This window comes from Halichoeres trimaculatus, unplaced genomic scaffold, assembly GCF_033239565.1.
Source record: "Halichoeres trimaculatus isolate MK-OKI-2021-1 unplaced genomic scaffold, fHalTri1.1 fHalTri1_scaffold_23, whole genome shotgun sequence".
NCBI classification, from domain to species: Eukaryota; Metazoa; Chordata; class Actinopteri; order Labriformes; family Labridae; genus Halichoeres; species Halichoeres trimaculatus.
Window position 1 is genome coordinate 21,871,912 of NW_027437201.1, and position 12,977 is coordinate 21,884,888.

A 12,977-nucleotide genomic window follows, 5' to 3' on the forward strand; every position below is an offset into this window, starting at 1 on the left:
TTTAAAAAGCGAGACAGACCTTGACGATGTTCACTTTGCATTGTTTGTACAGAGATTGAAACAGCTGATGCTGCGTTCGGTGTCTTTCACTGACGAACATGCCTGGAACATGTTTTGATATCGAATAACAAAGCTACACTTGGCTGGCTATGAAGTTGACTGTTACATTTAAGAAAAAAAAAACAAATGTATTTTTCCTGCATTGTGATAGATTCGAAGCATTTTTGAATTGTGTAGATTTCGTACACAGCATTACAAGCACTACAGTGAAAAACCAACACTGTGCACATTGCTTCTCTAAGCCTGTAATGTTGTTGATGTAAATACTTCATTTTAGGACACTTTTTTTATAGAGCGTTGTTTTCAGGTTTGTCGTGTGGTTTTTTGATAGGTGGATATTTCACTCACGAATAATCATTTAGTGTTGCCTTTTTCCCGATGACCAAAATCCAATGTCTTATGTGTATCGTACACATTAATCTTAGTGTCAGGGACGAGTAAACTTTTCTTAATGCTGGCACACTTTGTACATATAGACTTGTTAATGACACACAAACCTCCATTTACTCACACCAACACGTATACACTTGACTAAAACGTTTTTTATATCGCTGGGGAAACAAGTATGGATGCATGTTTTTGATATAGATCCTCACATTTATGTACACACAAACACACACAAGGGCTTTTAAAGTGCAAAAGTTTGACATCTGCAAACAGGTTCAATCAAGGTAGACTGGATTTCCTGCCAGAAATAGGCTATGTTTACATTTGCTATAGTATTCTGAAGCCTTCCAATAACGTACTCGTCTTGCACTCCCTCTTACACATCTGAAACATCGGTCTGACTTCTGTGAACGCACTGATTGCAACGAGCACTCCCCACTCCACATGAACTGATCTTCACACAGACATACTGACTGATTTAAAACAATACACTCGATCCATTTCTGACAGCCTGTGCTTGAGCGTCGCAGACAATCCTGCAAATTTAACCTGCGTTTGCTCGGAGTAGTGGCTGATTTAGGAGTCCTCTTCTGAGACTTTTTTTTCCTACCATGAGATTTAAAGTGTTGTGCTTTGATTTGCTTGACTCATTCATTTATAACGTTGATATACTCTGCTCCACTGACGCAGCTTATACTCCTCACAAACCGGTCGTCTGGTTGAGCGTTTGGCATTGATAATCATTTGTGTAATGGACAAACTTATCAACTCTGTAGCCTGATACTTATAAGTGCCCAGTTTGTTTTGCATTGGAGTCATAACCCACAGACCACTGTACTGCATGATTGGAGATGATCACACTTATAATCAGAGGGAATGAATGTGTCATTTTTCCTCAATCAAAGCAATTACATCAACGAATAAGGTTCTCATATCACTACATAGATCACGTCTATATGATCTTATGCAATGTTCAAGTTATACAATCTAAATATGAGGTAAAGGCTATAGATCTATATGGTCTTGCATAAGGTTAATTCAATAAAAATGTTGTCATTGCTGTGTGTGTATGTGTGTACTTTTTCTTTTTTTTATTTTGAACATGAACAAATATTTAAACGGAACTAAATCAAAACATAAACAAAAGTAAACTGAAAAAAAAAAATTGAACCAAATAAAATTGTCATTTAAATGTTCAAAAAGAAGAGAAAGGAAGTAGAAACATACCTAGTCCCACCCCTTCACCTTACATGAGTAATCAATATTTTAATTTATACACTTCTAAATTTATAACAATAATAAAACTAATCACTACATAAGCAAAAAAAAAAAACATCCAATAGCATTATAGAACAGACGGTAAAAAAGAAAAGACTCGATAAATAATCTAAAAAAAAACAGGCTGTAGTCATAAGATTTGATAAATGGCGCCCTCGCGTGTCACGTCGTCATATTGCGTCGCTCCAGCGCGACTGCCTGAAAAAGTGCCTGTCTAAAAATAAACGAACCACAGGTTTTCGTATTTGTTTGTCATAGAATAATTACACACGTGACCGGAATTGCTTTTATTGTGTTGGAAAAAACAACAGGGATTGAATTTAAACATCATTTTGTATTGAAAACAAAAATAAATGTAAGTGGACGTTTCAGACAGTACTGCCAGGGTTAACGCTGTGCAGTCTGGACAAAGATGATATATGAGACAAGAGAGAAGTCTCCGCTTGATCCGGAAGTCATGTTCATGTTTCCCGTTTAAAACGTTTAGGAAAATAATAAATCTTGATTGGTATTTTAAAGTAAATCCTCGACCCTTTCTTGACTGAATGAGTGATATCAATCTTTTCTTAGAGGTACAAGGATTTTTATTATTTTAGATTGTTTGAAACCCATAGTAAAATTCTAAAAGAAGCCTGTAGAATACATTTACGTGACGCAGAAAGTAAATATTTAATTTTCTGAAGCTAATGTACTCGGGGAGAAACAAACTTTAACCGTAAAAAGTATATAATGTAGTTTATTCCCGTTTAGAGGTATTTAAGCAAAGCCGGAAGCGACAGTCGGGTGATCCTCTTGTTGCACTGTTTCTGTGTCTGGCTCGAGTCGGAGCGGGTGGTTTTTCAGGAGGGAAACTTTGCAAGGTTTGACGGGATTTGAGCACGATTAGTACATTTCGCCTAATTACAGGAGCCAGTGCAGCCATACTGAGAGGTAGGAGCACATCCCGAGCAAACAACATGTTGATTTTGCCGCGTTCCGTGATATTTTACCCGCTTCGATTTGCGCCATATTCGCTACTTTGGTCATGCACAAATGTGCGCCTTTTAGCTCTGGCGTTCTTTGTCCCTATACTCTAATGGACTGTGATGTGTTTATGTTCTTTGAAAAACACCTCACTCTTGTTTGATATTTCAAAGTACCCGCTATTGAGCGTGAGAAGAAAAGCGGTGGTCCCGTGTGTCATTTCAAATTGTGTTCAAATCAAGTGCAATTGCGCATTTTTGTGCTGCATCAGGCCGTGTCAGACGCTAACAGCGCCTCTTCGACTAAAACACGATTCTGGCGCACATGAGTTAGCTCAACAAGCTAACCGGTTAGCCTCCCAAACGTACACCTGTGATGATTAGCGTGTGGATGTTTCTGTGACTGTAAGTTTCATTGGTCGTGTATTAGATTAAACTCTATTTCCCAGGAGTCTGTGGGTTCAAACCTCAGGCTCCTAAAAAGAGGCACGAGCTTTTGTTTGGACATGTCTCGCGACCGGCTAACTTGGCTAGCCTCATGAAGTGAACAGGACATGTTTGGTTTCAGCCACACTTGAAACACACTAAATGTGTTTCAAAAACGGGAAAAACTGCGTTTAAAGTTTGTCAAACGTCTTAAGAGCGCTTCATTAAAAACTCTGGGTTTAAAGTTAGCGGACACTGCGAAGTGAGACACCAAGTTGCTGCGGCACCTTGATGCATCTCTGCCCCCTGGGTGTTTTATCCAACATCGTTGCTGTTACTAACTGCATTTTACATTTAATTTTAATAGGAATTAAGAAACCAGACTTAAATTAGTGTGAAGGAATGCGGGAGGGAAAGGTCCATTTCTCTGTGTATCAGCATCCAAAGCCTAGAAATGAAAGTTACTGTGTGTAATGTCAAGTGTTGTGCAGATGTTTCAGGTAAATACAGTTGGGTTTATTGTGATGTGACAAAGTGAGAGCATGCAAATCATCAGGTGGAAGTAAATGAGTCAGAAAATGTGGCACTGTTTATCCCTCCATCATTTTAGGGATGGGTGCTGACCAGGGACGGAGCCAGGATTTCAGTTCCGGGTGGGCTAGACAAATTTTGGCATGGCCTTAAGTGACAAAAGTTCATAGATCATTAATTTAGTTGATTAAAATGACTGATAATATGCTAATGTTACTATGCGTAGTTTTAAAGCTGATTTGGTTGTTTTTTTCACCGTAAATCTGCATTTTTGCATCGTAAGCTGTAAGAGCAAGGACAGTAACCACAGTTAAATACAGGGCTGAGCAATTTTGGAAAATAATCTAAGTGCGATTTTTTTGGACCATTGTTGCGGTTGCGATTTAGCATGTGATTTTTAGGGGGAATGTATGTCTTTTACATTATTCACTTAACACAAGCAATGCATCATTCTGTAGTAAGACAAACACAACAAAGGATGTTGTCAACATACAAACAAGTCTTTCCTGTAGGACAGGCCAACATGTTATGATGAAATGAGATGCATTGATATGAATAATGTATCTTTAACTTTTATAAACACAGCAGAATATTGATTGACTGATTTAACTTCAAGCCTTGTAGACGTGTAATAAAATTATCATTAATTTCCTTAAATAAAACCATGTCTATAAGATCATATATAACACCATGTAAATAAAAACAAAGTTTTGGCACAACCAATAATATATATATACTTGCACTTTTGAAATGCACTTCAAAACTTTTTTTTTTTTTAAATTGCAGCCTTTACAATTTGAAAATTGCGTTGTATTAAATTGCGATGTCGATTTGAATTCAATTAATTGTTCAGCCCTAGTTAAATAAGATAAATAATTATCAACAGTAGACATAGACCGATATGGTTTTTGGGGGGGCCGATACAATATTTGAAGCCGATATTCATTTGTAGTGAAAGTGAAAATATTTACGTAAAAATTTTGAACAATACAAACTCCAACACTTGACTACATTCAAATGTCCTCAAGCATATGTTTGTTAAACAGCTCCCAGGCTTGGCAGCTTTTTTTATAAAGTTAAATGAAACCTTAAAAAAAAAATAAAAAGCTAAAGTTTTTCTATGGTAAATAAATGTGACAGCAATAAAACTGGACAGAATTGAGCTTGTGCTGCCTTTTACAGGCATGTAATGCAGTTGAATTGGCTCATTTCACAAAGACAGAGCATTAAATGATAAAAATAAAAAAAAATTAAGTGACAAAATTTTAAAATACTGTTTTTAAACGATTATTAGAAAAGTTTAGGATAGGTCTGTTGAAAAGTGGGTGGGCCTGGGACCTTTGGGCCCACCCATAACGCCACCCCTGGTACCATCCAAATCTCGTCTGTAGTTGGAGTATGGATTCATGTAAAAACAAATTGTACCATGTTTCAGTACTTAAACGCATCCTTGTGACTGTGATGGAGCGGAAGAGTAGGTGATTTTCCATGCTGGACATGAACGCAGCATTGCAAGTTTATATATTAAAGTATAAATGTGCTAAATATGAACATTTTGAGATTTTATTGTAACAATTGTATGCTAATGACCACATAAACACATGCAAAACTACTGAAAATTGGTGTCGTATTGCTTCAAATGTGGAAGGTATCCTCATTATTTTTGTGATTTGAGCTTTTCTGGTAGTATGAAAAAGAAAAAAAGCATCCCAAAAGCTCAAGATTACAAACGTCAACTACAGAAATATGACAATCCAAATCTTTACTCCCTCCTCTGCTCTCTGCTGTATCAATGATCAAACTGACATGATTAAACAGCTCATGTTTTAAAAGTAATAACCTCCTCTGATGTTGATCATAATTTAATACGATCGCCCTGGCGTCCTCTTCCGTTGCAGGAGTCCACAAATCATGTCAGGCATTGCATTGAGCCGGCTCGCTCAGGAGCGCAAGGCATGGCGGAAGGACCATCCTTTTGTAAGTAGAACCACATGTGCTGGCTTCACAGTGACGGTCTATCAGAGTTTTCATCGTGGCGCGGCAGTTCCTGGTGTAAACACTGAACTCTTAATTTCTCAGGGATTTGTTGCTGTACCAACGAAAAATCCAGATGGAACCTTGAATCTCATGAATTGGGAATGTGCTATTCCTGGCAAGAAGGGGGTAACGTATTTCATCGTCTGTCTGTCTGTGCAACACTGAGTGACCAACGCAACAGAATGAGTGAAACTTCTGCTCTCGTGTTTGTGTCCTCAGACTCCGTGGGAAGGAGGCCTGTTCAAACTGCGCATGTTGTTCAAGGATGACTATCCTTCATCACCGCCCAAATGTGAGTTTCAGTCTGACCTGCAGCTGTCCTGTGTTCATCTCTCACCTCTGTAGTGCTATCATTCAGTATTAGGCCTGTCACAATAAGAAATTTTGCTAGACAATAATTTTCCAAAACATTATTGCCGATAAATTATTGTCAATATTATTTAGATTTTTTTTTCCATTTTTTCATTGATGTAATTATGATACATGGGATAATAAAGTGAGTACACCATATCAAAAGCAAGAAACTTTAATTTCTCAAGAGTATTTAACTGTAATTAAAAGGTCAGGATCTTTTAAATAAAATAAATTAAACAAAAAATATAATAAATTTAACAAACAAGAAAGAAAAAAAAATGCAATGAAAATGAAATGGACTCTCTTTTAGAAAAAAATACATGTCAATGAAAATAATTAATACTAATCAAAAACAATAAAACATAGACCCTGTCTCTAAAGAAAAAACAAAACTCGAAAAAAAAACAACAACAATAAAAACTCTAGCCTAAATTAAAGGGAGTTTATACAGTTCCTGAATTGTTTGTAACATGTACTTTTCCCCAGTCAATCCGTACTATCTGTCAAACATTTTTAACATTTCTGGCTTTCAAACGTATTGAAGGGCTGCATTTCTTTGGCAATGTATCTGTCTTTGAGCGCCCACCATTTCACGCTTTTATTTCTATTAACTTTGCAGACCAAAAGCCTCAGTAAGAGCGGGTTGTCAAAGAACAAGGCTCCGCTGCACCTCCCCTTCTTCTTCTTCTTCTTCATCACCACTATTTTCAATCAAATGCAACATATCAGCTCGTTGGTGTTCATGAGCTCACACTTTGTTCATTCTGATAAAAAACAAAATATTCCCACACTGGGACTGTGGCAGGCGGCTTAAGAACCGTATCTTTCATGCCATCACTCATATTAGCGTGTGTTTCCTCCTTACCCCTCAGGACGCTCGCTTCAGCTCTCTACGTGTGTACGCGTGAGTAGCCCCGTCTTCACCCCAAAGATCGCATTTTTGACAGATGCTCACTCCGCTATAAATCCGCTATAGAACCTATGCACCCCGATGTTAGGAAAGATAGACGTAGTGAGCCATCTTCTCATTCAGCCTCTTTGGTGGAAAGAGAGGAGGAAAACAAACATGCATGCACGTGTCAGTTTATCGAGGCTGGAAAACTTACCGAGGATGTTTTTATTTATCGTTTGGTTAATTGATTTATTGATTATCGTGACAGGCCTATTCAGTATTTATCATTCAGTCAGGAAACAATCAAAAGTTTGTCGTGTAATTTTTCATGTTGAAAAGTAAATGTTAGCATGACGGCTAAATGACAGTCCCATCAAGTTGATACGAACAAAACCAGCAAGTTGAACATTTTCCTCCTGTTTAATCGTGTCTTTCAGTGCAATCTGAAATCAAAACATCCATAAAACTCAAAGTTATAAAACTCCTCAGTTCCAGTTTGGACGCTTCATGGTGGCGTGCTCCTGTAGCTCGTGTAGCGCACGTCTTCAGAGTCAGGTGGCGTGAAGTGAATCAAAATAACCCAAATGTGTCACCAAACAACCTCCTGCCTTGCTCAACACCAAAGAGATGAATTAGAGAGCTCTGATTCTCAGTCGTTTTCCTGAGGGCAGACTGGAGCGACAGCTGTGCAGACTGTTTGAATCACCTGCCTGTAAATGTGCGCGCTACACTCATCCTGCTGTCACACAGGATGAGGAGTTTGTGTGTTGATGTTTGTGATACAAAGTCTGGTGGCTTCACTTTGGGACCAGTATGAACAGTTTAATCATCACAGCTCACACATTGTGCTGGTCTGGTCTCTGTCGGGGTCATTACTTCACTGCAGGAGTCACGGGATGTTATCCATCCACTGCAGGTCATCCTGATGATGCTGTGGCTCTGTGCTCCTCTATAATTTGGCTGCTCTGTATCAGCCTGTGTTATTGTTATTGTGTGAGCTAAACAATCACATGACCTCCCCGGGTCAGTCGCAGCGTCAGGACACTGTGACGTACAGCCTCTTATCCCAGAGCTGCAGTTATCTGGAGGCTTTTGCTGATGTACAATCATGTTGACATGTTTTTAACAAAGAGCTGATGATAAAATAAAGTTTTCAGCTACAAATCTCACACAGCTACCTGTGTGTGTCTGTGTAACCTCAGTCAGAGAGGATCTCATGCAGCGTCTTTGGATCAAACCAACTCCAGGGAGAGGGGGGATGCTTTTTGAGGTTTGAATGAAAGGCACAAGTAGAGGGCTTGTTTTGTCTTGAAAAATATCAAAGATGACAGGAGTAGACTTAAAAATAAAGGGTTAATCTGGAGAAATTACAAGTCAGGAGTGGAGTCAGAGACAGGGTCAAAAAGCGGGAGAATCCCCTCCTAAATTAGGAGACTTGGCAGGTCTATCTGACCTGGATCACTCAGACAGTCTGTGGGTTAAAACTGGCGTTTTCAGGATGGGAGGAAACAGACGCCACTTTAACGTCAGAGATGAAAGACAAGAACAGACATTAACTTTTTTTTTTTCATCATAAATCTTTATTTGGGACATAATCAGAGTTAAATACAATTACATAAATTCAAAATAAACTTTTTTTTCCTATTAAAATAACAAACAATAATTTCTGTACTCAAAAAAAAAGTAAAAATAATCATTTTGTGTCAAATAATCATACATTGTCATCATCAAAGAAATCTTCAAAAAATTCAAAATATACAATGCCTGATTTTTTTTTTTTTTTTTTTTTTTTTTTTTTTTAGTTGTAAGTCTTTATTTGGGACAAAATCAAATATCATTACAGAGCAAAACCTGCTCAAAAACTGACTTCTTAAGAAAAATTAAAGTTTTTTTTTTCAAAAAAGTAACACAATAATTACTTTCCCTGGTAACTTATTACATGTTTAGAGGATTAATTCAGTTACTAATTCAGTTACTTTTTGGGGGAAGTAACGAGTACCCACAACTAATGAATTCTTAAAGTAATTTGCCAAAAACTGCAGAGATCACTGCTCAACGAATGGAACAAAAACTGTGCATTAATAAAACACAATGCTCCTTGAATTAAATTAAGATGACGACAAATACACACAGTAATTAATTGAAAGGACACTGTTAAAGTTTTAACAGTAAACAGACGTTTCCTCTGAGGTGGAGCGATCTGCAAATGATAAAATATCATTAAAAAATATCAGAAACAGATGTTAACCTGCAGCTCACGGAGATAAATGTGTTTCTGTTTCAACTCAAAATGAACTTTTGGAGAAAACCAGCACTGTCACATCTTTTATCACAAACAGAAATATTTTAATAAATTAAACTGGAGTTTTCACCCAGCCCAGAGAGCTCGGTGACATTTGTAGGATGTGTTTCTCTTCCTGACATTTGTAACTGATCTTAACTGAAGTGCTCTTAACATCTGATTGTGTTTCAGGTAAATTTGAGCCTCCACTCTTTCATCCCAACGTGTACCCGTCAGGCACAGTATGCCTATCTATTCTAGAGGAGGACAAGGACTGGAGACCGGCCATCACAATAAAGCAGGTCGGGACCGCCGAGCATCCCTCGTTTACACCGGCGCTGTTTATTTTCTGTGTCTGATTTGGTGCTGTGGTTTTTTAACCATCAGTCTGTTAGTGGCTGCAGAAAGTCTGAGCATTCATCTTTGGTTTGATCCAGACAGCAGAGCCAGAGGAGAGCACTGGAGGTTTGGGTTAATGCATCCAGACATGGACAGAGTCAGACAAGTTTGATTATTAAGACTGAACGATGGCTACGTTTACACGCTGTTGTTAACCCTTTAATATTCATGATATCTCCATCCAAAGGACCATTAATCTGTATTCTGAGCATGCTCTGTTTGCAAGGAATCTCGGTCTTTTGAGTACAGGAAGTTCGCCGTGTTGCTATTGTTGTTGCTGCTGTTGCTATGGAAACAGGAAGAAGAAGCTGAAACAACGAGCATTGCAGTGACCTGAACATGAAAATTGACTGCATGGAAACATAGCTGTTGTGTTTTACTATCCTGCAGAGGAAAGATTAATACCTGTTAATTAATAGATCGATTTCAGCTGAAACACTTGATGAAAGAAAGCGATGAGAAATGACGAAGGTTGTGTTTCTTCTTCACCTCCACAGATCTTATTAGGTATCCAAGAACTCCTAAATGAACCAAATATCCAGGATCCAGCCCAAGCAGAAGCTTACACAATCTACTGGTGAGTACATTCACCTCATCGTCTCATCCAGACCTAGAGCAAAGTGGAATATTTTTTATCACACGTTAGAAAGACTCGTTTTGTTATAACAGGCACCATTATTAAAACTGCATCAGGTGTGCAGCACCACCTGGAAAAAGAGTCTCACTAAGAGACCAGAGCAGACTCCTGTGGGGATTTTTTTGTTTCGTTTTTTTTTTTAATTAATAAATTTATTTATTTTGATTATAGTTCTTTATTTGGGACATAATTAGAGTTAAATATAATAACATAAATTCAATATATAAAATGCCTGTTTTTTTGTGTGTGTGTGGTTTTTTTTTTTTTATAATTTTCATTATTATTATTTTTTTTTGTAATTTATTTTTTGACTAGAAATCTTTATTTGGGACATAATAAGAGTTAAAAATTAATTAAATACATTTAGAATATAAAATACCTGTTTTTTGTTTTTTTATTAATTAATTTATTTGAGTTTAAATCTTTATTTGGAACATAACTAGATTTAAATACAATTACATAAATTCCAACTAAAAAATACCTTTTTTTGTATTTTTAAATTGTTTTTTAATTTTTTTTTTTTTTTTTTTTACTATTAATCTTTATTTGGGACATAATCAGAGTTAAATATAATTACATAAATCCAAAATATACACATTTTTATTTGTTTTTTTCTCTGATAAAATAACAAACAATATTTTCTGTACTCAAAAACAAAAATATAAATAAAATCATTTTTTGTCAAATAATCAAATACATTATCATCAAAGAAGTCATCAGCAATCCAAGTAATGTGACATACACAGAAAAATAAAAAAAAAATCAAATAAATACATAATGGGCTATAAAATGATAATACTTAATATTTTAATTTTTTTTTAATTGTTGGAACTGTCTTTCACTGTTTAAGTTATCTCTTTTGTTTTAAGAAACTCGACACCACTTTGAATGAAATGAGGTCTGATATCAGATTCCTCACTTTTTACCTGTTGAACATGTTAACTCTTGATTTTCTAAATTTTTCTCAAAGTTTAAAACTGTTTTTCATATCGACCATCATGTGACAGTGGGATAACTAATATTTTTCCCCTTTGTGTTTTTCTTTTTCAGCCAAAACAGAGTAGAATATGAAAAAAGAGTTCGAGCACAAGCCAAAAAGTTCTCCCCCTCGTAAGGGCCGAGACGTTTCGCTCCGCTCCGGCAGAAGGAATGGGTTTAACAAGAATCACCTCCCCGCTCAGTCTCTCGATGAATGTGCTCCTCTCACATCAGGACTCGCTTAAAGACTTCTATTTAAACTCCACACATTCTGTGCCATCCGTTCTCCTCTCACCTATCCATTTTTTCGTTCTTAACTGCCCGTTGGCGCGTAACGCTGGGAGGGGAGGGGTGCTGCGGCGCCCCGCTCGTTTCTTTTTAAACATTAATTGTCTTATGTGGTGCAAGGGACGCAGCTCGCTACCAGTTTCATCAGCTCCATGCAGGCCGGCTGTGGTCGCTGTTCAAAGGAGAAAAGTCTTTGTTTTATTTTGCTCTTCACAGGGTCTATTCCTTTATGTTTCCCCCTTTCTTTTCCAGAAATGTAATGTAAAATTAGCTTCTTTCATTGTCAGTATTTCAACTGCTGTATAATGAATGGCACTTTTATACTGTTGTATCTCACTAGTGTCTCTAGATGGCTCTGTCTAATTCTCTTTCCCAGGTTTTCTATTCAGCATGCTGTAATATATGATAGATTCTGCTGCCTTGGCTGTCTTTTTGTTATTCAGAGTGTTTGCTATGGAATAAATCAAAATGGCCATGACGACTGAGGCAGGTAGGCTTACTTCTGTACCAGACTTTAAGGTTATAAGGTGCTTTGTTCATGTATGTGTTGGCGTAAATAAAACTTTCTACATACGTTTGCTTTTTTTTTATTATTGAACTTTGAGCGAAAGGTTTCCAAGAGTTAAATGAGTTACAACATTTATTTAATTTTTGATGAAGAAATATTTGATATTACGCAGAGGTTGCAGAGAAAAAGCAGATTTTATTGAGTTCTTTCGTAAAAACAAACTCAGAGTTAGTATCTTATACATTGTGTAACATGCTTTAAAGAAGCACATGTATACATTACATTCATGTGTGTCTGAAAACAGAAAACTCTAAAATAATCTTTATTATGGAACATTACCAAAGTAAAACATTATTGTCTTATTTGAAAGTAAAATGCTGCAACATTTTTATTTTAATTGAATGTCCTTTACAGGGGACAGCAGAATTTACGTACACTAAAAATAGTCTTTCTTCTGTCATCTTTTTTACAGTTTTAAAGGAGAAATCAGGAATTTTTTGTGATTAAAACAAAACAAAAATCACTAACTATCTAAAGTTAGCTTGTAACATTTGTAGCTTGTCCGTCCTCCCTTTTCCAGGTGTATAAATGTGATTAAATCTGGAAAAAACTTAAAACCAAACTTCAATTAATCTATGTATATACGTGTATTTATTGTCAATCCTCTGTCACCTGAACCACCCTGCATTTTACAAAAAATAAAAAAAATAGATCCAGCTAGTCCCTATTTCTACCGTGGAAGAAACTTGGAAATTTGTTATTTTAAGTAAAAAAAAAAAGGTATGACACCAAAACTTCTTAAAATACAGCTTAAACACTTGTGTTTAAAGAAACATCCAGTACTAACCTTTAAAAGCACAGCACTTGTATAAATCCGACAGTTTTCTTTTCTTAGGCTCAAACACAGAAGTCGTTTAATAACAGTCAATAACATAAAATTGTACATTAACATCACGTGA

At 36.5% G+C, this 12,977-nt stretch overlaps 1 protein-coding gene across 1 annotated transcript; it reads left to right on the plus strand.

The window, feature by feature from the left end:
* Positions 1–2,498: 2,498 nt before the first annotated feature.
* ube2ib (ubiquitin-conjugating enzyme E2Ib) lies at positions 2,499–12,083 on the plus strand. The gene is made up of 7 exons (XM_074662488.1): positions 2,499–2,655; positions 5,543–5,621; positions 5,724–5,807; positions 5,901–5,973; positions 9,401–9,510; positions 10,105–10,184; positions 11,295–12,083. Exons 2-7 carry the CDS (start codon positions 5,556–5,558, stop codon positions 11,356–11,358), a joined length of 477 nt encoding a protein of 158 aa, XP_074518589.1. The 5' UTR covers positions 2,499–2,655; positions 5,543–5,555; the 3' UTR covers positions 11,359–12,083.
* Positions 12,084–12,977: the final 894 nt, after the last annotated feature.

Coding starts and splice junctions, on each gene's coding strand:
- ube2ib (XM_074662488.1), top strand. CDS start 5,556: ATGTCAGGCATTGCATTGAGCCGGCTCGCTCAGGAGCGCAAGGCATGG. Junction 5,622..5,723: donor GGCGGAAGGACCATCCTTTT/GTAAGTAGAACC, acceptor TTAATTTCTCAG/GGATTTGTTGCTGTACCAAC. Junction 5,808..5,900: donor CTATTCCTGGCAAGAAGGGG/GTAACGTATTTC, acceptor TTGTGTCCTCAG/ACTCCGTGGGAAGGAGGCCT.